The 24,825-nt window shown below is 38.6% G+C and overlaps 1 protein-coding gene across 4 annotated transcripts in view; it reads right to left on the reverse strand.

Moving 5' to 3' along the window:
• TMTC1 (transmembrane O-mannosyltransferase targeting cadherins 1) overlaps positions 1-24,825 on the reverse strand; it is a 284,687-nt gene that overhangs the window by 250,176 nt on the left and 9,686 nt on the right. For 2 of the 4 annotated variants that reach the window (XM_031650377.1, XM_031650376.1), the window contains exons 2-5: positions 18,248-18,425; positions 7,945-8,018; positions 4,974-5,150; positions 979-1,185 (exon numbers count right to left, since the gene is read on the reverse strand). In XM_031650377.1, the coding sequence (XP_031506237.1) occupies positions 979-1,185; positions 4,974-5,150; positions 7,945-8,018; positions 18,248-18,425 (636 nt within the window). Of the gene's footprint in view, positions 1-978; positions 1,186-4,973; positions 5,151-7,944; positions 8,019-18,247; positions 18,426-22,007; positions 22,218-24,825 lie in introns of all 4 variants that reach the window. The other 2 variants (XM_031650379.1, XM_031650378.1) reach the window with 2 other exon arrangements.

Below are 24,825 nucleotides of genomic sequence, written 5' to 3' on the forward strand. Positions count from 1 at the left end.
AATCCTATGAATGGAATTTCCATATGTTAAAATAATTTGAGGTCATTAGGCTAAGGTGACTCCGGCACCCTGCATCCCTACATCAGCAGAGAAACCTAACTCAGTGTAAATGGTAAAATGAAACCAAGCTTAACCACCAACTAACCTCTAACTAGGGACTTTCCACTGGAATGATCCACATAGGGCTACTACTCCCCTTTAACCAATCAAATATTTCCTTTGCTCTGTTTCTGCATTTGCCCTATAAAAGCTTCCCCACACCCTGCCCCAGCAGGGGAGCCCCAAACCACCCGCAGTCTGGAGCTGCCCAATTCATTCATCACTTTCTGCTCAAATAAACTCTTTAGCTTTTGAATGTGCCTAAGTTTATCTTTTAACATATATCTGTTATATTCTGACTTGCCCGTGGCCTGAGATATTTTAGAGACAACCTAATTTAGTGAGCAACACCTGTGCTGATAAATCCATACTAATTTTCAAGGCTAGGTCAAAATATTTTAAAAAAGAAGAAGAAGAAAAGAAAGACAGTCAAATGCTGTAAAGATTTTCATACATCTTCAAAAACATTTCAGAAAGGAAGAGTCCTCTGGGTTTCCTCTCATGTTTGGACTGCAATAAATTCAGATCAAACACAAAGAGCAGACAGAGGCAGGAGAAGGGGAGGGAGAACGTTCTCCTCCCCCAGGAAACGGAGGGCGCCCATCTTCTGAAGTCTGAGGCTGCACAGACCCACACCTCATCACAGGCAGGCAGCAGGGCTTCCACTTGCTTCCTCTAACTCCTCCTTTCTTATCCATTGTAATACAAGGGAGGAAGGGAGAGAAATGGGGACAGAAAGAAGGGGGTGACGAGGGAAGCATGAAGAGAGGGAGGTCACAGTGTGCTGACTCAGTGCTTCACTTCCCTAGGTATCCCAGGCTGCACTAGGTGATGCTGGACATTGAAAACATGCAGGGACCAAGAAACCCAGCCCAGTACCTCATCATGGACCACACAGCTCGTGGGGACACTGGGAATCCACTGCTCTTGGGTTCTGGTGGCAGTGGAGAGTGGCAGCCACCCCAAGCTCCTTTGTGAGGGAACCGCTGCTGCTTCCCATTCTCCCGGTGAGGATGGCCTGGCAGTGAGGAGGGCTGGGGGCTCCCGGGCTGCTGTGGGCTGCATGGACAGAGGGCCCCATTGCTCCTGTTGTGCATGGAATTGAGGGAAAACAAAGTCAACCAGAATGACAAGGCTTGCAACAACCAATAGCAGTATCTTGCCCCACCCACAAGTCTTGCTTCCTGGAAACAACCATTCTCAAGTCTTTAGCTCTTGTGTTTCTGATATTTACTGCCATATTATTAAAACAACATAATTACAATTTTAGAACTTATCATATTGACTTACTATAGAACACTGTAACTCAGTCTTTGTTAGATGGCCACACACACACACACACACACACACACACACACACATTTCTTCACCCCTCACCCTCCAAACAGGTTTTGTCTCAGAATATCTGGTTGAAGTGGTATTAAGGATTTACATTATTATATTCTTGTAAGATAGTGCTCATAGCTGAACCATCCAATTTTTAATTACATTTTTTCTATTGTGAATTCTCTGAGATATAATTCATAACCACTAGATGGGCAAAAATTTAAACATCTGATACTACCAAGGGATGGTCAGAAAGTGAAACAAAGAGGATTCTCATTCCTGCTAGAACCATTTCAGGAGCAATGTCTCCGGATGTAATTCAGTCAACGTGCATCTATCCTTTGCCCAGCAACTACACTTCCACGGCTATGCCTGAAAGAAAGCTTCATGTATTTGCACACGAATATATGCACAGAGATTTCACTGCAGCATAGTTTATAACAGCAAAAATGTGGAACTAACCTAAATTCCAAATCCAGAAAAATGGATAACGATAATTAAATACTATACAGCAGTTAAGATAAATGAAATATAGCTACATATATCGACATTGATTTATCTCAAAAGCCCAATGGTAAATGAAAAAAAAAGTAAGTGATGGCATTTATGCAAAGTTTGAAAATAGGTAAAACAATACTTTTCTATTCACTGGTATGTGTGTATATGAAGTAAAGTCCTAGAAACAATCGTGGAAATGAAAAATGTCAAATTTGGGATTGTGATTCCCTCTGGAGAGAGAGGATAAGGACTGTGGACAGGGAATGTTATTTTCTGCATGTTGGGAATTATATCTTGAATTTTTACAAAAGAAAGATAACTTTCAGGAGCTGATCTTTCACTGAAAATCTTTCCTCCTAAAGATGATGTCAAATAGAAGAAATCTCATTCCATCCATGTGTGCCAATCTTAAAATTTAGGAATAAATTGCACTTGTAGGAAAGTACTTGCAACATTTTGTTCCTATTACTGTTTCTTTCCTGCTTCCTGAATCATACAGTGAAAGATCTCAAGAACCACCTAGTGCTAAGATGTTTATTCAAAATCAGCAGATAAAGTAGGGACTGGGTACTTAGACCTCTCGGTGCTTGTGTAAAACTCTGTGTATATGTGCATTCCTCTGGGGACACAACTTTGTGAAATTCTCAAGAGTCCACGACTCTCCAGATATTCAGAACCTCTGAGTTGGGTAACTCTCATAATGCCTGAGCAGCAGATGTCCTGCGAGGTCTCCTGAGTCCCTGTCATATGTTCCTCCCTGGAGGCAATGGTGCTCCCGGCCAACCCTGTGAATCTGGAGCCACATGGACATGGGTCCAAATCCTGGCTCGACTTGGGCTGGCTGACTGTGGGGAGGATCCTTTCTGTGCCTCTGTTTTCTCCTTTGTAAAATGAGGATAAAGACTGTTGCAAGCAAGTGACATGGCACAGTGCCAGCACAGGGCCAACCCTTAGGTGATATTACCCATTTTGCACGGCCCCTGATCTCCATATTTTGGTTCCTTCCTATCACTTTTTATAACTGTAATCAATCACTCATCGAATTATTTACATAATGTCTCTCTCCACCAACATCTTATATGCTCTTTGCAGGAAGGAACCATTATTTGTTGTCTTGCTCTTACAGGCAGGCAGTATGTGTTGAATGGGTCGAATTAAAGCATACGAAAGAAAAGAATAGATACCTCCACCAAGAGCTGCACTGCTGGATATGAAAGCTAATTTTTTTTTTTTTTTGAGACAGAGTCTTACTCTGTCCTGTCTGATGCGACGGCACCGAGCTCAGCTCACTGCAATCATCCTGGTTCCCGGCTTGATTCTCCTGCCTCAACCTCCTGGTGGCTGGGATTTTGCATTTGTCTACCATAACAGCTAATTTTTGTATTTTTAATGAGTGGGGTTTTACCATGTTGACCAGGATGAAGTCTCTGTCGCTTGTGATCTGCCTTTTGGCCTTCTAAAGTGCTGGGATTACAGGCGTGAGCCACCGCGCCCAGCCTAGAAGTTTCTTAAAACAAAACAAAAAAGACCCAGACGGAGCTGTGGGACTTGTATCAGCAGTATTATTTCTCCCAAAGAATTTCTAGCCGTTTAGTATGATGAAGGTAAAGAAAGGAAAGAGACAATTATCCCTTTTGAAAAAGGCCTGGCTCAACAGTTACTACATGAAGAAGAAAGAAAGAGGTGTCGGAACCAGTGGCCTGGAGAGTCCCAAGATCAGAGAAGACATGACTTTCATGACAACAGTAAAATAGCTCTGGACTGGACCACGTGAGACAGTGCGTCTTCAGTCAGCTGTCTTATCTTTTTGCTGTCAGTGAGGCATAGCAGAAAGAAGTTAGGAGGTTGAGACAAGGTAGATGCAAGAGGAAAGTGGAAAAAGGGTTTACAGGTTGTTCCCTAAAAAGTAAGTTGGGCAATGCAGTTACTCCCACCGGTCAGAGGATATGGAGGAAAGGTGTCCTCATATAGACCAAAGGGAGGGCCTCTGGCTCACGGTTTTCTTGGCATGAGTTTGGGTGAAAGTAATTATTTGGCTCCATGTTTTTATAAGTCTCTGAGATTTACTGAGAGCCAACAGAGCACTACACTCTTTTTAAATTATCCCCAACTATCAAGCTTCCAGGCAGGAAGGTGATCGGAATTTCCTGACTCATCTCAGTTTGTTGCCACTCAATATCACTGCTCTTATCTTTATGTCAAGAAGTATAAAGAGGTAGGAAATGAGATTTAAAAAGCAGGATTTTTTTTCAGATAAAATTCTTCATTTGATAAGGCGGGGGAATAAATTAGCCACATCTTTTAAAAGTTTAAAAGTAAGGACCTTATAATTACTGAAAAATGGGGTCTGCTTGTAAAATTACTGGTAATTACCGATTTGATGGGGAAGAAAATTACAGTATGTGCTTGAACTTTTAATATGCCTTAGTGATTCTTATCATCTATAAGCCACAACATAAAATGAGTGTGCCTTAAATTTTTTAAATAAATTAGGCTACTAAACAAGGTTGTTCATTAATTTGAATATGACGTGTATGTACTCCTGTATGGTGTAGACTGGCTCTTTGTGGACTTCCAATGGGTGCCTCCTAAAACTCTTGGGTAACAGCATTGTTAGAAGAGCAGGACAAGGGGCTCTTTGATGGATAACCCTCATGCAAATGCAGGGATTCAAAGCAAGCTGTGAAAAACTGTTACCATTTGCAATCACTATTTTTATGAATCAAGATTTTCTCAGCAGCGTGCAACCAAAACAAAACAGCAATATAAACTTCCAATTAACATAGATACTTTTCAATTCCAAATTTGGGGCTCACAAAAACTTCATAGTCCTCAATGATTTATATAAAAGTGTGAAGCATTTTAACATATATAATGCACTTATCTTAATGAAATAAGCCTTGTTGATTATGTGACAGTCTAAGGTGAGATGACATTTAATAAAGGGTTATACTTGTATTTTTTAAATGGAAGATTGGAAACTATTGTTTTAAGTAATTCTTCTCTGCCCATGACACGCCGTTTGATATCAAAACTTTATAATGACTTACGACTTGTCTTCCTTGTTGGAAAGGGAAAAGAGGTCATAAACCAAGCACACTCCAAACACCGTGATGCCTGTCTCTTTCACCAGCATCGCACAGGTCCCCAGAAACAAACTGAACAGCAAGAAGAAGGGAGACACCGTGGAAGGGAAGCTTTCCCCAACACAGCCCTGATCCAGACTCCTGAAAAACAAGTTGGAGATTCTTTTAACCTAAGCAAGAATGTGGTCTGCTAGAAATACCACCTCTTAAAGATAAGGGCTAATGTCAATTTCATTGTATTCTAAGAAATTAAGCAGGTGAGTAGAGATTTCTTAAAGAGCCTTCATCCCCACAATATTGAATTTGGTACTTAAATTGCAGTATACACAGACTATGGTATGTAACAAATGAACACCAAAAAGCCATTTAAAATTCTACCAGAGAGACATACTTAGTCACATGAAAAGAGGTTTAAGTGAATACATTCTAAGTGAATAATCAAGTTACTAAACTATATGCATAAACTCAGGAGCCAGGTTCCCTGGATACCCTGCTAACCACAGCAGTTAATTAACGGGTAATATGGGGCAAGTTACTTTACTTCTTGGTGCTTCAGTTCCCTTATGTGTGAAAAGGGATTACAGCGTTGTAGGAGGGATTAAACGAATGACTTGTCACACATCAAGTGTATATCACCATTATCATTATGGTAGTGAAGTATTTTATATGCTTCCATACATAAAACAAAGTTACCAGTGGATATATATGCCAAAATATAATAAGCATTTCTCTCTGGGATGCAAATACAATGATTTTAACCTTTTTTTTCTTTTGGCTAAATTCATTCAGCCAAAATTTTTAAATTCATTTTCTATGAGCATACCTTAGGTAAAGTTTATTTTTTTCTCAGTTTAATTTCCAACAAGGATTTTCAAAATCTCTCTGGTGCTGCTAAACCTTTGTTTCACCTTGTAAAACAGAGCTGGCCCCCTACCAAGAAACATCACTGTTCCCTTCAACAAGTATCACACCTATTGGCTCCTATTCCATGGAAGTAAAGGCCAATATTTCTGTAGTTGAGACACCTTCTCCTTAGTGTTATGTCTTAGAATAACTGCATAAAATTATACACAGAATTTGTAGTGGATAGGCATTTATTTCTATTGAGTTAGTCTATAGCTCAAATTTCTGAAAGTGAGAATGGCTTGCAAAACCAATCTGTAATAACATGGCTCATTATCATACAGATATGGATACACTGCAGGCCTAATCATGCCCCCAAACATATTAACCACACAGAACAGGCCTAGAGAATAAGTTTAAACTCCAAAGCAATTATTACTTATTTTCTAATGCCACAGTAAACAAGAAATAATTAATTGTTAAATTTTGGCTTATATTTTCAGGTTTCATGACACCACATCATACAATCAAGAATGTAGTAGGAAGTTACAAAGCCAGGATCAGAAGAAGACTAACACTATGCTAAGAAAATGTTCTACCCTTTAAACAAAACAAAACTTCCTAAGACTTAATTCATTTCATCATTGACCCAAGGTCTAAATTGGTTTGTAACAGGTTTCTCAATCTTAGCCCCACTGGCATTTTCTGCCAGATAATTCTTTGTTGTAGGGACTGTCCTGTGCATTGCAGAATGTCTGTTCAGCAACATCTTTGACTTCTACCCCGTAAATGCATGAGCACCTCTTCAGCTGTGACAACCAAAAATGTCTGCAGATATTGCCAAATGTCTCCTGCAGGTAGAAGAGGTAATGGCTCGGAGGAGGAGGGAAATCATCCCTAATTAAGAGCCACTGGTTTAGAACAGTGTTCCTCAGTCACTGGGTTTGTAAGACCATAGGTCAATGAACTGATCCAAAGATCAGGGCCACCAAATGCTTAATCAGGCATCTCTCCATGAAACTGAGCAACATGGTTGACCTGCCCCCTTTCTCTAGGCTGTATGAGTCTGTTTTCATGCTGCTGATAAAGACATACTGGAGACTGGGCCATTTACAAAAGAAAGAGGTTTATTGAACTCACAGTTTCACATGGCTGGGGAGGCCTCACAATCATGGTGAAAGTCAAGGAGAAGCAAGTCACGTCTTATATGGAAGGCACCAGGCAAAAAGAACTTGTGCGGGGAATCTCCCATTTTTAAAACCATCAGATCTCGTGAGACTTATTAACTATCACAAGAATAGCATGGGGAAGATCCGCCCCCATGATTTAATTGCCTCCCACTAGGTTCCTTCCACAACACGTGGGAATTGTGGGAGTTACAATTCAAGATGAGATTTGGGTGGGGACACAGCCAAACCATATTACAGGCTATGCTCTGAGCTGCCCCCATTCACATTCTCTTTTTAATCCACTCCTTTCGCTATATGGACATGACGTGACTCAGATGAGAATCTGACTGGTTTAGGGTAAAGGTGCAATACAATGAGAAATTATTTTAAGGCTTTTCAGTTTCCCAACGCAAAACACTTCTGTCTTTTGATGAAACTATATGTAAATTGGAAAACTACAGTCAAGAAATGCTACCTTATACTCAGCTTTGTCATGTTAAGCTCTGAGTTACTTTGGAGAGGCTAACAAAGAGAAAAAAATTAGGACCAAAATGAAAAGGAAAAATTAAGCAAATCATAGGCAAATAAAAGAGAACATTACATCAACTACATTTTGGCTTAGAGCTAAAATTCCAAATTCAATTCTCAGTAAGAAACTACAAGTAAAAGGAATGAAAAAGCAAGTGCTTGGGTTCTCAGCACTGGGAAAGCAATCCCTTTAAGGTGCTACAGTGTGGTTCAGAACCGAGTTGAAAGAGAAACGGCCCAGCACTGGATAAAGAGAGAGTTTCCTATTCCTGGTCCCTAGAAAGCTTACTGAGCATTTCACAACCAGAAGCCTCTCTCCTATCAGGCACATGCTCACAGTCTACACACATGGCACAGTTGCAATCACAGTGAAGGGCACTCTTAGCCACACATACCTGTTGTAGGAGAGAAAGGCCAATAGAAACAGCAGACACGCTAACACGTCAGCTCTGCCAACGATCCCAGCCACCTTGGAAGTTAAAATAATAAAAAATGAAAACCTTGGACAATTACTTTCAGAAAACCATTACACAAATACATTACAGAAATATATTTGCTATTAGACAAATGAAAGATATAATAACATAGAAAACTCACTGTTCTTCAACTTCTGATATATGACTAAACACCTCTGATTATCAATTATATTTAATAATGAGTTTATGTAAGGAAAAAAGAGGATTGAAGGGGCAAGATTTCCACACGTTATTTTTAAACTCTCTTCTTAGAGCGTCAATTCACAGCATCAAAATTTATTCATTTATTAACTTATTCAAAAAAATTTTTGAGCAATATTTGAGAGTCAGACACTGTGTCCTTCTGTGTACCATAATGCTAATGGAGCAGACAATATTTTTAGAGAACTAGAAAAAAGTAAATTGAAAATCAATACTTTTAACAAAAATGGGGCCGGGCAGGATGGCTCACATCTGTAATCTCAGCACTTTGGGAGACCGAGGCTGGCGAATCACTTGAGTTAAGGAGTTCAAGACCAGCCTGGGCAACATGGCAAAACCCCATGTATACAAAAATATACAAAAATTAGCCATGCATGATGGCACATGCCTGTAGTTCCAGCTACTCAGGAGGCTGAGGTAGGAGGACTGCTTGAGCCATGGAGGTCAAGGCTGCAGTGAGCTGTGATTGTGCCACTGCACTCAGCCTGTGCGACAGAGTGGACTCTGTCTCAAAAAATTAAAAAAAAACAAGAAAGGGAATGAGTTTGAACTGCTGATTGCTATATGCGAGTATATGTGTGTGCAAGTGTGTGTGTGTACATGTGTGCATATTTTTCTTAGCTCTATCACTGAAAGGGCCTATAAACATAAAACCTCAGAAGCAATGGGCCATCTTGGCACTAACCACAAACTATTTCCCCACAAAAGAGAACACCGGCTCCTTGGAAAACTGGCTGATACCAGGGCTGAGGCTGGGGAAATTCAAGAGGAGCTTGGATCATCTCGTGTCAGAAAGTAAGAAAATGCTTATAAAATGATAGTCAAAAGGGCATAGAAGCCAGCAACAAGGGGCTCCCACCAAACAAACTTAAGGCAATTTGAATATTAAAATAAATGAGTACAATAATATATTATAAACCATTGAAAAGGAAATCCATGAATCCATACTAATAATAAATACAGCTATGCATTGAATAACAACATTCAGGTCAACAACAAGCCACATATATGATGGTGGTCCCACAAGATTATAATACCATATTTCTATCGTACCTTTTCTATGTTTGATATGTTTAGATACACAAATACTTACCATTGTGTAACTTTTGCCTACAGTATTCAGTACAGTAGCCTAAGAGCAATAGGCCATACCATGTAGGTTTGTGTAAGTATACTCTATGATGTTTGCACAATGACAAAATCACCTAACAACTCATTCTCAGAACATGTCCCCATTGTTAAGCAAAGCGTAATTATATATATATAAATGAATGAATGGATACATATAAATGTACCTACATACATACAGCAAGCAAGTGAATGGGAAAGAAAGGAGACCTCTTCTCTTCATTAAAAAGCCAGTTAATGAATGTGGAGGGAGCAGTGGAGTTGGAAAATAACCATTTTGCTGCCAGAAGAGTGAAGACTGGAGCAAGCAAGAAACATCAAAAACATCAATGGATGCTAAACCCAGGGCATGAAAGTTTTTGAGGTGCAAAGTATTAGCAGAACTTCAAAGTGTCTATTTACTAATCATTAGATGAAAATATTTAAAAAGAGCACTATGGAAAAAATGTGTTATATTGCACTATGTCTTAACTGTGGAATCAAATTAAAATCACCATTCTTGAAGGAACCGTCGTAACTATCATTTATGCAGTATTCTAGAAGGGACATATAATCTGAACAGAATCACGAGAAAACATGAAACTCAAGATGAGGAACATTCGATAAAAATACAAATAAATATATATTACACTAACAAATTATAAATTTTACATGTAGCAATATTTTGTAACATTACATTTTATTGCATATTAATTTATTCTAATTTACATTACACCATGATTCATAATTATAACTCATTATAATCTAACAATTATAATATTGTATATATTATTATATATTATATGTATAATGCATTACACATATAATATGCATATATTTTATATATTTATTACTTACACATTATTCATTCTTCATTTTCACATAACTATATATCATACAGTATTTATATATTATGCATTTTTAATATAATATGCTATATCTATAAATTATATGTAGTATATGTTATAAATTGTATAACATTATTACATATTTATATTATACTTATAGAATATATTATAACCATATATTGCAATATAACATGCTAATAACATTTGTTATTTTACATGTTCTAATATAAATTCTAAATTATATTATAATCTATAAATTATATTACAGAAAGACAATGAAGACTGTTTCAAGCTAAAGGAGACTAATGAAGAGTAGAGAAAATATACAACTAAATTATTAAAGTATAAAGGGGTATGAATTGTGCAACCTGCTGTCAAATGCTTCAGAAAATAAATAACATTTTTATATATTGAGAGAGAAAGAGAGGAAGGTGATAAAATAAATGTGGGAAAATGTGAAAAATTAGTGAATCTGGACAGGGAGTGTACAGTTATTCTCCATATTTTTTAAGTTTGAAATTATTTCAAAAAATGCATTACTCCAGAAAAAGACTGAAATGGAAGAGGAGTTATAAATGTTCACACTATTTTGCTACATAAGATATCTATGCATTTTTCTCTCTTTTTTTTTTAAATCCAAGAAAGAAAAGAGTCAAGGGAAAAATGGGATATAGATTTTTAAAGACGCTCCAAAGAACAGGTACCATAAGAGGTAAATCATGAGGAACAGTTCAAAAGGGAGATGAATTGGTCTGACATTTCAGGCACAGGAATAGTATCACCCACATCACGGAAGACCCGAGGTCTATGGTGTGTTAAAGAATCAATCAACAATTAATAGTAGGAAAACAGTTTTCTGGGAAATATACCTGTAAGCATCCTTATGCAATGAGCACGCTTTGCAGCCATGAAAGAGAGGCAGTAAACAAGCATGGAGGTGGCCGGACACGGTGGCTCATGCCACGCCTGTCATGCCAGCACTTTGGGAGACCGAAGTGGACAGATCCCTTGAGCTCAGGAGTTCAAGACCAACCTGGGCAACATGGAGAAACCCTGTCTCTACCAAAAACACAAACCACTAGCCCGGTGTGCACCTGTGGTCCCAGCTACTCGGGAGGCTGAGGTGAGTGGACTGCTTGAGCCCAGGAGGTAGAGGCTGCAGTGAGCCGAGATCACACCACTGCGCCCCAGCCTGAGCGACAGAGCAAGACCCTGTCTCAAAAATTTAAAAACAAAATAAGCATGGAGGTAAATCATTCAAAGTCTGAATGTAGACTGCTCTTGTCATCTGAGATTTGGTTTTGTTATGTTTAAAATGCGTGTAACACCCGTTCTCTCAGGGTGGTTGTAATTCATGAGATGATATATACATAAAGGGCCTGCTGGATAAATGCTAGTGCACTTCTTTCTCTCCCCCACCCCGCCCCTTTTTTTTCAGAGAAAGGGGGTGGAACTCTTAACACTGAGATAGGTTTTCGTGTGTGGCTTATGGAAATCATCTTTTTACTTTAAGGTTTACATGTACGGTATCTTAATTGCAAACTTTATTAGATAATCTAATGTATCTGTTAGTTAAAATCTGCATAAAACATAACTCAATTATACACACGCAGATGGACAGACAGCAAGTCACATACTGAGAAAAATTCCAGTCCTACTTACATTAAGAGAAACCTGGACATGGCCAAAGAATACCATTGGCAATACAGAGCTGAAAGCTATTACCTGACGTGGCTGCTTGTGTCACATGCTGTTCATTGATTTGTTAATCTAAAAGGAACTTGAGTACCAAATCAGGAAGACTGCACGACTCAAGAGACGAATGCAGTGACAGTGTGGTGTCACCACAATGTCAAGGCTCAGCTCAGACTCTCAGTCTGTAAAGCGGAAGTGTATATGGGTCACCTGTAAGCCCAGATCTGCTCAGACTACACTACCACCTCCTTGAACATTTAGCTCGGCATCACCTGCAAATCCTCCTGAAGGTTAAACAGAGAGCCCAGCTCACCAGCAACAGTCTTGAGATAAGCCTAGGCATCTGGACCGAGAAGGGTGCTCATCACAGCACAACTGATGTAGCCAACAGCAAGACTTGCAAGCTGTTACTGGGTGTAGCAAGTTGGAATGAGGCAATCACAAGCTAAGCAAGCTTAACTAATGTGTTAAAGGCGTCCTGCAGCCCGGCTTCTTGCATTGCAGCCAGTTTGGAAGAGGCAACAGCAGACTGTGCCAGCTGGATGTGCCCAGATATAAAGAATGTAGTGTCCCTAGCAGGAGAAGCTCAAAGAGGGTGTTGAAATATTGGTGTAACATTGATAGGCTCTCTTGCCAGTCCAAACCACTAAACATGCATTCTATACCCCTGTGGAACTGAGGTATTTGGGGCAAAAGGCTAGATATCTAAAAATGGGTGCTATAATAGTCATTAACTACTGTATATCTAGACCAGCCATTCATTGTGATTCAATTAGTCAATATTGTCATGTTCAGTAAGTGTGTGTTTAATTCCAGTTAACAAACATTTTCCAAGTGCCTCCTCTTAGCTATATACTGTGCCAGTTGGAAGCATACAATCAGCCTCAAGGAGTTTAACATCTGGTGGGGAGTCAAAAGAGGATATTAAATAGCACACAAGGAAACTGCATGCATCATAAGAGGAGAAACCATTACCAAGAGAAGACTGAAGAGATGAATTTTTACTGTAGGATCTAGGAAGGCTTCACAGGCCTGGCCATGTAAACTGTGACTTAAACATAGACAAGGGGGATTTCAGGAAGCTCAAGGCGAGGGAATGCGCAGCCTAGGCCTGGGAAGGAACAAAAATGCTTTGCAGGTGGAGGATACAAGAACGGCAGAGAAAGAGAGGTCTAGAGATACACGGAGTGCTTCTGGAAGGGGAGACCTGAGGTGATGAAGAGCATGGAGTAAATAAAGAAGTGAGGAGGGGCAATGGGAAGCAAAGATGGAACATTAAACTGGAGCCAGTTGATTTTATGACAATGTCTTTCTAGGGTGCTGGAAAGTACAAAAGCAATTGGTCAGTTCATGGTTAGTGAAAAATGTATGCAAATGGCCAGCATGTATTTTAGCCTCAAACTACAGGTTTCTGTTACCAACATGGTGGCTGTTACCTAGGAACTGCAGCCTCTAACAAATATTCAAACACTGGAGGGAGAAACATCAGTGAACATAATTGGAGAGAATTCAAATAATGTAACGGCAGATCCTCTAGCAAGGTTAACACAATCACAGGCAGAAATTTCAAATTAGGTGTTAATTTGCTGTAGAATCTTGTCTTTTGGAATACCACCAATAAGATTTGTATGAAGTATACTATATGTATAAGGCTATTGGTATTTATTTTATCTGCAAGAATGAGTTCCATTAATGTCAGACAGGGCCAGGAACACACAATTAACACATAGCAACAGCTACAAACCAGACAGACTGATTAGATCGTAACTAATTTTCTCTTAAGTCCTCCTATCCCAATTTTTGTTGAAATGTTGAACTTAACCTTCAACTCCATGCATCGGCGTTTCCTGCACTTCCTCTCAACTTGACCTAAGCACATTTCTGTAAATCTGTAACGTCTCTACAATGATTAAGTTTTAACTATCATAGAAGAATTAAAATAACTTCCTCCATTTTCCCAGTGTCTCTACTGATTTTTCTCATGATTCAGGATTCATAAAAACATAAATTTCCTAAAAAATATACTGTCAGGAAATTATTCCAATAATCTCAAAGGCTTAAGTGAGGAAAGCTCTGGGTCTGACTTATTTATTGCTATACCCCTGCACTGAGTGACTCTATTATCGTCACTGTATTATAGCCACTTAAATATTTATTGAAAGATTGAATAAATTGAGTAAATGAATGAATTTGTCCTTATTTACTTAAATTAAACATAATTTTGCTCTCTGCTAGGGCTCTTGTTTTGTTACAACATATTGCTTTATCTTGTATCTATTTATATGTATGTTCTTTGGCTTTTCAATGAGCTTGTGAAATTGTGCCTAGGGACCCTGCTATTCACTCATATATTCCCCTGGTAGAATGCCTTACACCAAGCAAGTATAGTCAGCCCTCCATATCCAAAGGTTCTATATCCCTGGATTCAACCAATTGATGATCAAAAAAAAATTCAGTAAGTAAATAAGTAACAAAAGTACAACAATAAATATAATACAAATAAAAACCAATATAGTCTAACAACTATTTGCAAATTATGAGTATTATAAGGAATGTAGAGATGATTTAAAGTATACAGGATGATGTGTGTAAATTATATGCAAATACTATAGCATTTTATATAAGGGACTTGAGCATCCTCAGATTTTGGTGTCTTTGGGGGTCCTGAAATCAATCCTTTGCAGACACTGTATTCATTAACTATTTGTTGATTACATAATTAATAAAGCAAATGCTTAATCATATCAGTGTGTTCAAATTAAATCCCACCTAAAAAATTTAAAATTTCCATCCTTCCTGAGATAGTTTATGATCCAATTTTTGTTCTTCTTTAATAAAGAGGCGATAATTCCCAGTAACTCCCTCTCCCACAAAGCCAAGGTCTTTTTCGAAAAAATAATTCATCAGGGCCAGGTGTCGTCGCTCACGCCTGTAATCTCAGCACTTTGGGAAACTAAGGCAGGAGGATTGCTTGAGCTCAGGAATTCAAGACCAGCCTCAGCAACGTAGCAAGACCTTGTCTCTACTTAAAAAAAACGAATAAAAGCCCGGCATAGTGGTGAGCACCTGTGGTCCCAGCTCCTGGGGAGGCTGAGGTGGGAGGATTGCTTGAGCCAAGGAGAGGGGGGTTGCAGCAAGCTATGAACATGCCATTGCACCCAGTCTGGGCAACAGGGTGAGACCCTGTCTCAAATAATAATATTAATGATTTATCTCTGTATCTTCTGGAAAGTACATCTCTTTTTCTATTTCTCTGTCCTCCTCCTACTTAGAAACTTGAATTGAAATCTACGACTAAATAATAAGTTCCCCGATTTTACTTTGCCATGTAAACTGTTTTGTAGGCTAAATTTCTCTGCCTCCTTCTTACACTTCCCTCATAACCTTATGAATGTAAGCACCCTTCCTAACATCCTTCCCTAAATAAATACCCAGCTTTCAGACTCCTCTGTCCCTTTCATTGTTACTATGGATTTTTTTCAATTAGTACAAAAGCTTGTTGTAACTATTTTTTTTTTGAAGGTCATTTTGCTAATAGGATTTTCCTCTTTTCTTAGGAACCAACCTTAACCAGTTCCTGATCACACTGCCAAAGGCTGCCTGTGTTTTATGCACTCTCTCTCTCTGATACCTCTGAATTGAAACTGTTATTGCCCTACTCATTTGTTCTTTCATGCAGTAGTTGTCCCCAATATGCTCTAAGCACAGATTTCCAATTGTATATGAAGAATTATTTGTCAGAAATAAAATACTGTCTGTGGTTTTAGAGTATAACATGCCATTGGCCCAGCATCACATATCTATATGTCTAGTTAGTAGTAGTCCTTGATTATTTTTCTTCATATTCTATCCAAAAAGAACATTAAAAACTTAAGTCTCTCTCTGATTTTTTTCAATTCATATCAAAACTTTTTCATCATAATTTTAAATACTTGAAAGGATCTAACTGCCTATTCATTGTAGATATTGACATTTCAAAATGAGGCCATAATGTTCCTGTATTAAATCTACCAAATGGAATTTGAACACTATAGCAACTTGAAGCTCATCATCTTCCATTTATCCAAACATGAATAGGTTCTTCTTTAATTGGTAGACACTTCATACCCTTTCTCCTTGAACTCATACTTTCATTGTATTTTCCCCTCACCATTTTTGTACATTACATAGTTATGCTTAAAAATATTGTATTTATCATCCTTCTCCCTACAATAAAAATATATACAATTAAATCTATATTTTAAATTCCTTTTGACCATAAGCCTCTAAGTGTTAAAATTTAAATTTTTGTATTACTATTCCAATTATTGTTAATTCACAGATGTTTGATATATCATAAATAAAGCATAAAATGATAAATAATTAATAAATATAAAAAATCACCTCTTAATAACCTAGGTATAGCAGATTTCTTTTCAGTAAGTTCAGTTGTCCGTGGCTGAATCTTACCTTGTGCTAGACTATGACAGCAGGCAGCATTAATACCAGCTATTCCTAGCTTTCATCTTCATAGGCTGTTCACATAAATAAGTGAAAATGGAAGTAGACCTGTTACAGCAATGACTTTATTCTTTGAACTCCAAGGTATTGGCAAGTATCACATAATGATCTATCACCTTACATAATTTTTAATGATCTAGCAGCTGACAATGTAATCAGGTCCTCCTTTCATTTGGTCAAAAGCAAAGAATTTAAACATGGCCATCATTAGAGTTACCTGTCATTACAGTCATTTACTGTCACAATTTCTTTTAAGTAAAGCAGAACGGCTTTACTGAAACTCGGCAAAGGACTATTACTTATGCCTCATACTCGCCCACTTAAAGTCACCTTGCTCAGTCTAAAATACTCACAAAGAGTTGGGAAAATGACCTTTCACAATGTAATTTTTTAAATAAAGTGATCTTTCTTCATCACCCAATCAACATATATTTTTGTCAAAACTTTGAGCTTACAGATTTAGAATTTTGTTGGTGGAAAATGCCCATCATATAGCCTAACTGGCAAACCAGTCTTCCTCATCAAACCAACTGGTTAAATCAGACTTCTGTGTCAATTCAAATAAACATATGATTATGCATCCCCATGACAACTATGTCACTTCTGAATTCAGAGGAGGGAGAAGGGAACCACCATGACATCTTTACTGCAGGTGTGTTCTCAGGCAGATCAGCTTCAGGGAAGCGTCCGGAGAGATGCAAGCTGAGGCTCTGGAAAAGAGTCTTATAAAACTGTGGTGCCCATGGACCTCTTATCAAGCTTTCATCTACCCTTGGCCATGCACATAAAACAAACCAGCTGTGTTCACTCATTGGACAAAGTGCAGCTTTAAAATGCCATCTGATTCATGGAAATGATTTTCAACAACATTTTAAAGAGGGCTACAGCTATCAACACGCACTTTTTGAGACGGAGTCTCACTCCCTTTGCTTGCCCCAGGGCTGAAATGCAGTGGTGCAATCTTTTGGCCTTCTAATTTCGCAACCCTCCTACTACTCCCCGGCAAACCTCCCACCTCCCAGGTGGTTCAAGCAATTCTCCTGCCTCTCAGTCTCCCAAGTAGCTGGAATTACAGGTGCCCACCCTCGGCCTGCCAAAGTTTCGTGAATTTTAGTAGAGATGGGGTTTCACCATGTTGGCCAGGCTGGTCTTGAACTCCTGACCTCAAGGGATCCTCCTGCCTCAGTCTCCCAAAGTGCTGGGATTACAGGCATAAGCCACGACACACAGCCCATCCTGTTAAAGTTAAGTTTTCATCACCCACGCAATAACTGCCCTTCCTATTAAGTAACTTGGGAAACAATACATAAGGCTCCTAAGTCTGTCTTTCTAACTTGAAGAATGTCAGTCTAACTTTTTTTAGTACTTCCCCAGCACTTACAGTTCTGCATAACAAACATTATAAAATAAAGCAGGGTGAGAAAAGGTAAAATGTAAATGTGGAGCAGGAACAATGACTCAGCACGCTAAGTGTCTCAAATGGCCCTTGCTGCTTAAAACACATTAGGACTTAAATTATCTGCAAATACAAAACTGAACAAACTGTGGCCATTTATTACTACCTGTAATAATAACAGCAGTTATTTAGAAAAGCAGTTAAATCCAAGAGGTGCAATAAAACCAATTTGAACACTCAAAAGGAAAAGTTGTCAAACAAAATGATTTATATATAAAGATAAACACTTTAGTAGAATGAATTCATGTGGTTTTGAAAGGCAAAAAAGATCAGCTTAGTTTACATGTATATATCTATATACACACATATCGACATATACACACATATTTACATGTATATGTGTGTGTGTGTATACACATATACATACACACACATACTCATATTCATTATTTCACTGAGATCCAATTACACTTACCGCCTCAGTATGAATAGGATGCACAGCGAAAAGCAATGCCGTTACAAAAGCAAGTCCACGATTTTTGAAGACAGTTTTATCACAGGTGTACATCAGCACAAGAGTCACTAAGCAGTGCAAAATTACATTTACTGCATGAAAGTAGAATGGGTTCATACCAGTCAAAAATATGTTTAGCCTGTAAACAAAAGAAAAAAGAAAAAACTGCATTAGCTACAAACTCAACATAAGCACAAGGAAAACAGACGGAATCCATCATTTAAAAAGATAAGCTATTAGATTAATGATTTTTAAATGATACCCAACGTTGGGTTATTTTTTATCTTTGGGTATGTATCACATTTTTGCTACTTCAGAATTGTCCCATGTGCAGAAATCCATGCATATACAATACAATATTATTTCAGGGAACTTTGACCTCACTGAGAAGGCAAGCAAACAGGTGCTGAGCCTGTTTTTCCATCACTCCGTGGCTAATGCGAATACGCCCCCTTAATATTCTTGTTTTCATTGCTGGCTCTTCCCAAGTAACTGAGTGTTGAAAGGGAAGTCCCAAGCGCCGTGGATCAGAGCCACATATACCGGAAATGAACAGAAACCATGAAACTACGATTGTAGTCACAGTTCGGACAAATGAGGCATTGGTCACACAGTTGGGACAAATGAATGTGTTCTCTCACCCATGGTGCCACCAGGAACCAGGTTTCTAGATTATGCACCTGGAAGCATCACCTAATTACCACCCCACAAAGGAAGCTTTAGGGAACCTACATGCTATTACCAGCTGCAGCTGAAATGAAAAGATGAGCAAAAGCATCATGTTCCACAATGTGTATTAAATATTTTTGACATAAATTCCCACAGATCTCAGTACCTGATTTCTAAGACTATGACAAAGAAACTAAAAGAGAACCACAAAGGGAAGGAAAACCAATTGTTCAACATCTTAAAAAAATACTTTCATGAGACAGAAATGCAGAATAGAGAGACTTCTGAAGGTTGCCTTAAATTTAATAACAGGACATAATATACCCAATTGATTCTGTGGAGTTACAGAAAAAATACACTTGCACAAGATGATTGTTTCCAGGGAGCACTGACGCCCTAAGTAGTACTGCCTACAGTTGTCTGTATTCTAGTCCATTTTAACAAAACAACAATCCTAAGTCTTCAATTCTCAGGCCTTTAATCTGCTTCTCTTATAGAAACAGCTCCTCTTTGCCAAAACAACTAAGAATGAAAAAGTCAGCTTTAGAGATGACATACGCGTATTCTAAATAATTGATGTAATTCATGCACAGCTTTAACTTACAGAATTTTAAACATCTCAAGATTTATTTGGACATATGAATGCAAATGTCATAGTTACTAATAAACTCCATTTTCACTCCCACTGAAGTAATCAGAGTCTTAACTAAGCCTAGAAAACTAAATTGTTGTATTGGATCCAACTCCAGGGCTCTGATGCAAGATTTGACTCAGCTGTATGTTGGCAGCCTCATTAGTCTGCACACACCCCAGCATCCTCAATACAGAAGCCTGGTGGGAAATTTGCCCAGCCAGAGGGAAAAAGGAAAAGGCAGTGGACTAGAGAACTCACAGGTCCAACTAAAGCAGGGAGACCAGCATGACATTCCTGGATAGAAACACACATGAGGCGGCAGAGCTGCTTGAAGTCAGAAGGCTTGGGATGCGAGAATTGTGAAGGAAGAGCAAGACCAAGTCCAGGTCCCTGGAGAACTTGGATGCAGTTCTCTAACAGCCCATCCCTCTGAGACTGATTTTACACTGAGTTCTACTTCATCAGGCTGAGCTTTCCAGACCAACTAAGCCATTCATTTAAAATTCATTCATACCAGTGACAAGGATGACAGAAAACAGGCAATCTGACATCTGACTGGTAGGTGTCCAAGTTGGAAGGTCTCTTGGTTGGCGACATGCATTGGAGGCTTTAAAAAGGTATGCACTTTTGCCTGAAAATTCCACTTCCAGGCATTTTCCATAAGGAAGTAACCAGAAAAGTTTATATAAAATACAAAATATATATAAAGTATATATGTAAATATATATATAAATACATATATATGTACATATACATAGAAAAGATGGAAGAGTGAATGTACAAGAATGCATCTCACGGTGTGAATTATAAAAATGGCAATAGTGAGAAGGGCAAGATATCTAACAAGCCAAATCCTTGAAAATTTGACTATTCCCATGGATCCTAAAATTTAGATAATAAATTTGGACTACAAATAATAAAAAAGAACAAAAGGCTTATTTTTGCAAAGTATTTATTATTCAACCATTTGAAAAATAAAAAGCATCATGAGAGATGGCATTATTACTATATTACCATAGTCTTATCAGGTATTTAACATATATTCCTTTCTCCTTCCAAAAACAGTATAAAATGGTAGGCATGAGTCACCTTTGTGGTTCATATGCATCATATCTGAAAATGTTGAGGTGTTATCCATGTTATTTCTTGAACTTAGTCAAAATCTTAAAAAATACTTCTGTGAGACAGACATGCAGAAGAGAGAGACTTCTGAAGGTTGGCTTAAATTTAATAACAGGACCTAATGCACCCCATTGCATCTGTGGGGTTATAGAAAAAACACACTTGCACGAGGTATGGTTCATGCATCAGAAGCTTAAAAAGGTACACACTAGAATGCCTGGTGTTTGAAGTGAATTCAATTAGATCCCAGAATATAAAATAAATTGCTGAATGAGGAGCCCCCGCAGTAATGACATAACGGTGTGAAAGTCCCTTACCTGGAACCTAACATTGGTGAATCTAAGCTTTAAGAAATCACCCTGAATCTGGAGTTAGGAGTATATTTAAAATATCTAAAAAGATGGAGAGTGAATTCTCCAAATTACAGACAAGTGAGCTTGAGATAAAATGCTAACAAAAGCTTCTAGCATATCCTACATGTGATCATAGAGAAAAGAATCTCTGATTCTGGGAGATAACATGGGTTCACAAAAAGGGGGTTCACTGATTAGCCTCATAATTTAATAGAAAAGGCGATGTGATGTATGCATCACATCTTTAACAAAGGCGTTTATCAAAATCTCTCAAAATCTCCCTGCAAACAAGATAGCCTAAGATAGATTTGTAGCAAACACCAAGAGCAGTGAATAATAAATCAATGTCTCCTTGGACTAAGATCTCCAGTGTATGTCACAGGGTTCTGATATTACCTCTGTATTTTCCAATATTTTTATCAAAGTTTTAATGAAACTATACAGTGTATACTTATCAAGATACAAAATGCCTTTATCTGGAAAGGAAAGTTAATGTACCAGAAGAACTAACTGACATTCACAAAGAGTTTAAATGGCTGAAATTGTTAACTAACTCTAACAGGATTAGACAGAACAGTGGTAAGAGTAAAGGCTCACATGGGGATATAAAAGAACAAAATACTTGCAATCTAGATTAAACCGTACATAGGTTACTGCTCTGGGGCTGTTATTTGCCTTCAACACAGAGTTAACATGTGTCAGTTATCAAAACAGACCAAACCAGACAGACAGGGAACCGCACAAGTCAAATAATTTTTCATTTCAATTCACACAATTAGGTATTTATTAAGTACTACATGTCAGATATGATTCAGGGCCCAGAGATACAAAGAAAAGTAAGATGTGGCATCTGTTCCCAAAGAGTTAATAGCAGAGTAGGGGCAGGCAAGGTAATTAAACAGCTAATTCAATGTTAAAGAATTCTGGCAGTGGAAGAACTTACCAGGTGCAGAGATGGGGAAGAGGGAGGTATTCTACCTGAGGATGGGAGAGGCAACATAGGTGGTATCCAATGTGGGGCAGCAGACCATCAGAGTGCTTTTTAAACACAGAGCACCTTCACAGGAGAACTTCGGGATGCTAAGGGGGTAGGGAAGACCCTCAGAAATGATGTCTCTTGAATGTAGCTTTGAGGAAATGGAAGATGCTCAGCCTAGAGAAAGATGACAGAAATGATGCCAAATTCTCCACGGGAAAAGATATTTGCCATATTTATGGCTATATCCACAGTGTCTAGCACAATGCCTCATTCATGATTATCACACATTAAGCATTTGGATGAATGAATAAACATGAATGAATGAATGAATGAAAAGCAACACTAAAGGAATGCACTTATTCTAAGTAGCTCCCTAAGGGGAAACTACAATCCAATAAAGATGTTGCAAACTGGCTTCACAAAGGCTAGGTTTAGCCTGCAGGTTGTTCTGTTTTACTTTCATACCTCTTTTTTATTTACCAGGGTTTTAAAAACAGGTGGCTTCATATAAAAATTTCCAGCTTATCTTAAAATATTAGAAGACCTGACAACTCTGGGCCTACATGGCTGCATGGAAATATCTGTGTGCCCATCTCGAGAGGACAAGGGCGCACAATTTGCCGTAGTCTCTACCAATTCCTATCATATTTCTAACCTGAAGGCATTCATTCATCATTACACGCACAATTTTTTTTTGTACAGTAAAGACGAAAGTGAAATATTTCTCGAGCCTACATGACTATCACACGTGGGCAACAAGACAGTCAAAATGACTCCTTGAAGAAAAATGGAAGAAAGCATATTTCTGGAAGAGGAGAATATTCCCATGTGCCTAAAATGCAAAGTATTACAACATAACCTCACATCCAGCTCACTTCACTCACTCTAAGATCAGCCTGACCCTTTAGCATTTCAATTTTCAACATTTTATATGCAAAGTACTGAGAGGCAGGCTTCAGCTCAAAGTAGGAAGTAACACTGAAGCTAGTACACATTTAAACATTTAAAATTATATCAGGTGCTTGGATAACCAGAAATGTCCACAAAGAAGTATAATGACAACTCACAAGAAATACCATCTAAAAAGAACATCTCAGGATCTATATCACCCTGAATGTACCCCTATGAAAGTACTTAATCAATCTTTTAAAAAAAAACTCATTAACTATATTCCTCAAACATTTTTCATACACTATAGGAAACTAATTTCTTTTTGTCATTGTATCATCTCACTCAGCACACAACAGATTCTAAATGAAAATTTACTGAGCTTACATTAAGTTGCAGTTGGAAAAGATCACCTTTCCCTTTGACTTTAAGAATCTCTAACTTTATTTGGTGTAGCCTTCATTATTCATTTAAAACTAAGCCAAGCAGTAGGAAATACAATAATTTTTTTCTGAAATAATCTTAATAGCCATCTCTCACTATATGAAAACCTTACAGAGTTTGGTAAATATGAATCCAAATCACCCCTTCTCCATCTGAACTCCCTCTGCCTTTCTGTAAAACTTCCCAGAAAGGTAAGGCCATGAGTTCTCAGATAAGCTAGTTTGCAGCACTGCCATATCCCTCCCCAGGAAAGGGCATAGGGTCACACAATCTGGCACCAAAGGGGTTGTGGGGTGGAGAGAAAGGGAGAAGAAAGAGCTGTTGGCTGCCCTCTGCCTCCTCATTCGCACAGCCTGGAGCTTAAGATAAACCCCATCACTGTCTCTTAAGTTTCTTCTTTGACAATAGCTCTGGTTTAGGAAAAACACAAAACTAAACAAAACAAAACAGTAACAGTCTGTATTTGTGAAATAGAGACACACAGTAGGGAATATACTAGAGTCTTCCTCAAAAGAACCCCAACTCCGTGTCAATCAAATGGCTCCACCTCAAGGAACTGGCGTAGGTCTGTAAACTGGGTAAGACATCATGACTCTCCATGTGGTGACCCAAGCCTGATTCCTGGCCCTGAACCCGGAGTTTTTCTGGAATAAATTTTAGCAAAATTTTAGATGGCTGCCCATCCACTTCATTCCTAGGGACAACATGATTAATTGGCCACCACCAATGATTGTTGCAGGTCAAAACATTCTGATTATCACTGTGTCCCAGAGGCCCATCATGATCAAGGCACTCACCTTGTCTTTGGCAGCTAAGCTCTGCCACTTGGTCTTTGGTACTCCAGGATCCCAACACCCCATGAATTCAGAAAGTTCACCTCAATGGCAGCATCTCCTACATCACACCTGGCCTACAGAAGAGATCCACCAAAGAGCTTCTCGAAGTTGCAGGTGCTCCTTCACCAATGTAATTCTCAATGCCTCAGAAAAGGGAAAGTCATCCGGCCCTAGCTGGGAGTACAATGGAGGCATGAGAGGGTGTGTGTGCAGTTCGCATGTGATGAACGCATGCCGGCATTCCTATCTCAATGAGCCTTTGCGTTCCTTTCTCTACATTATGTCAGGGAGATTTTGGCATCTCAACCTCATTAAACATGGGCCCCCATGAGTCCCAGTGGTTCTCAAGCATCTTAATCATCTGGTGTGGTAGCTACAATTGTTGATTCTCTGATCCCATCCCAAGATATTCCAAGGCAGTAGATCTAAATTAGGGCCCAGAGATCTGCCCCAAGCAAACCAAGTGGTTCAAAGTCAGGTGATAACTCAGAACAGTGAGAGACAGGTCTCAAAGCTTAAGGAAAGGCTGCTAGGATTGCCCAGCTTTCCAGAAAAGCACAGATTTTTCACAGTATTCTTTTCCAAAGAAATACAAACCAGGGAAAATAAAAAAT

Source organism: Papio anubis, chromosome 9 (genome assembly GCF_008728515.1).
Source record: "Papio anubis isolate 15944 chromosome 9, Panubis1.0, whole genome shotgun sequence".
Taxonomy (NCBI): Eukaryota; Metazoa; Chordata; class Mammalia; order Primates; family Cercopithecidae; genus Papio; species Papio anubis.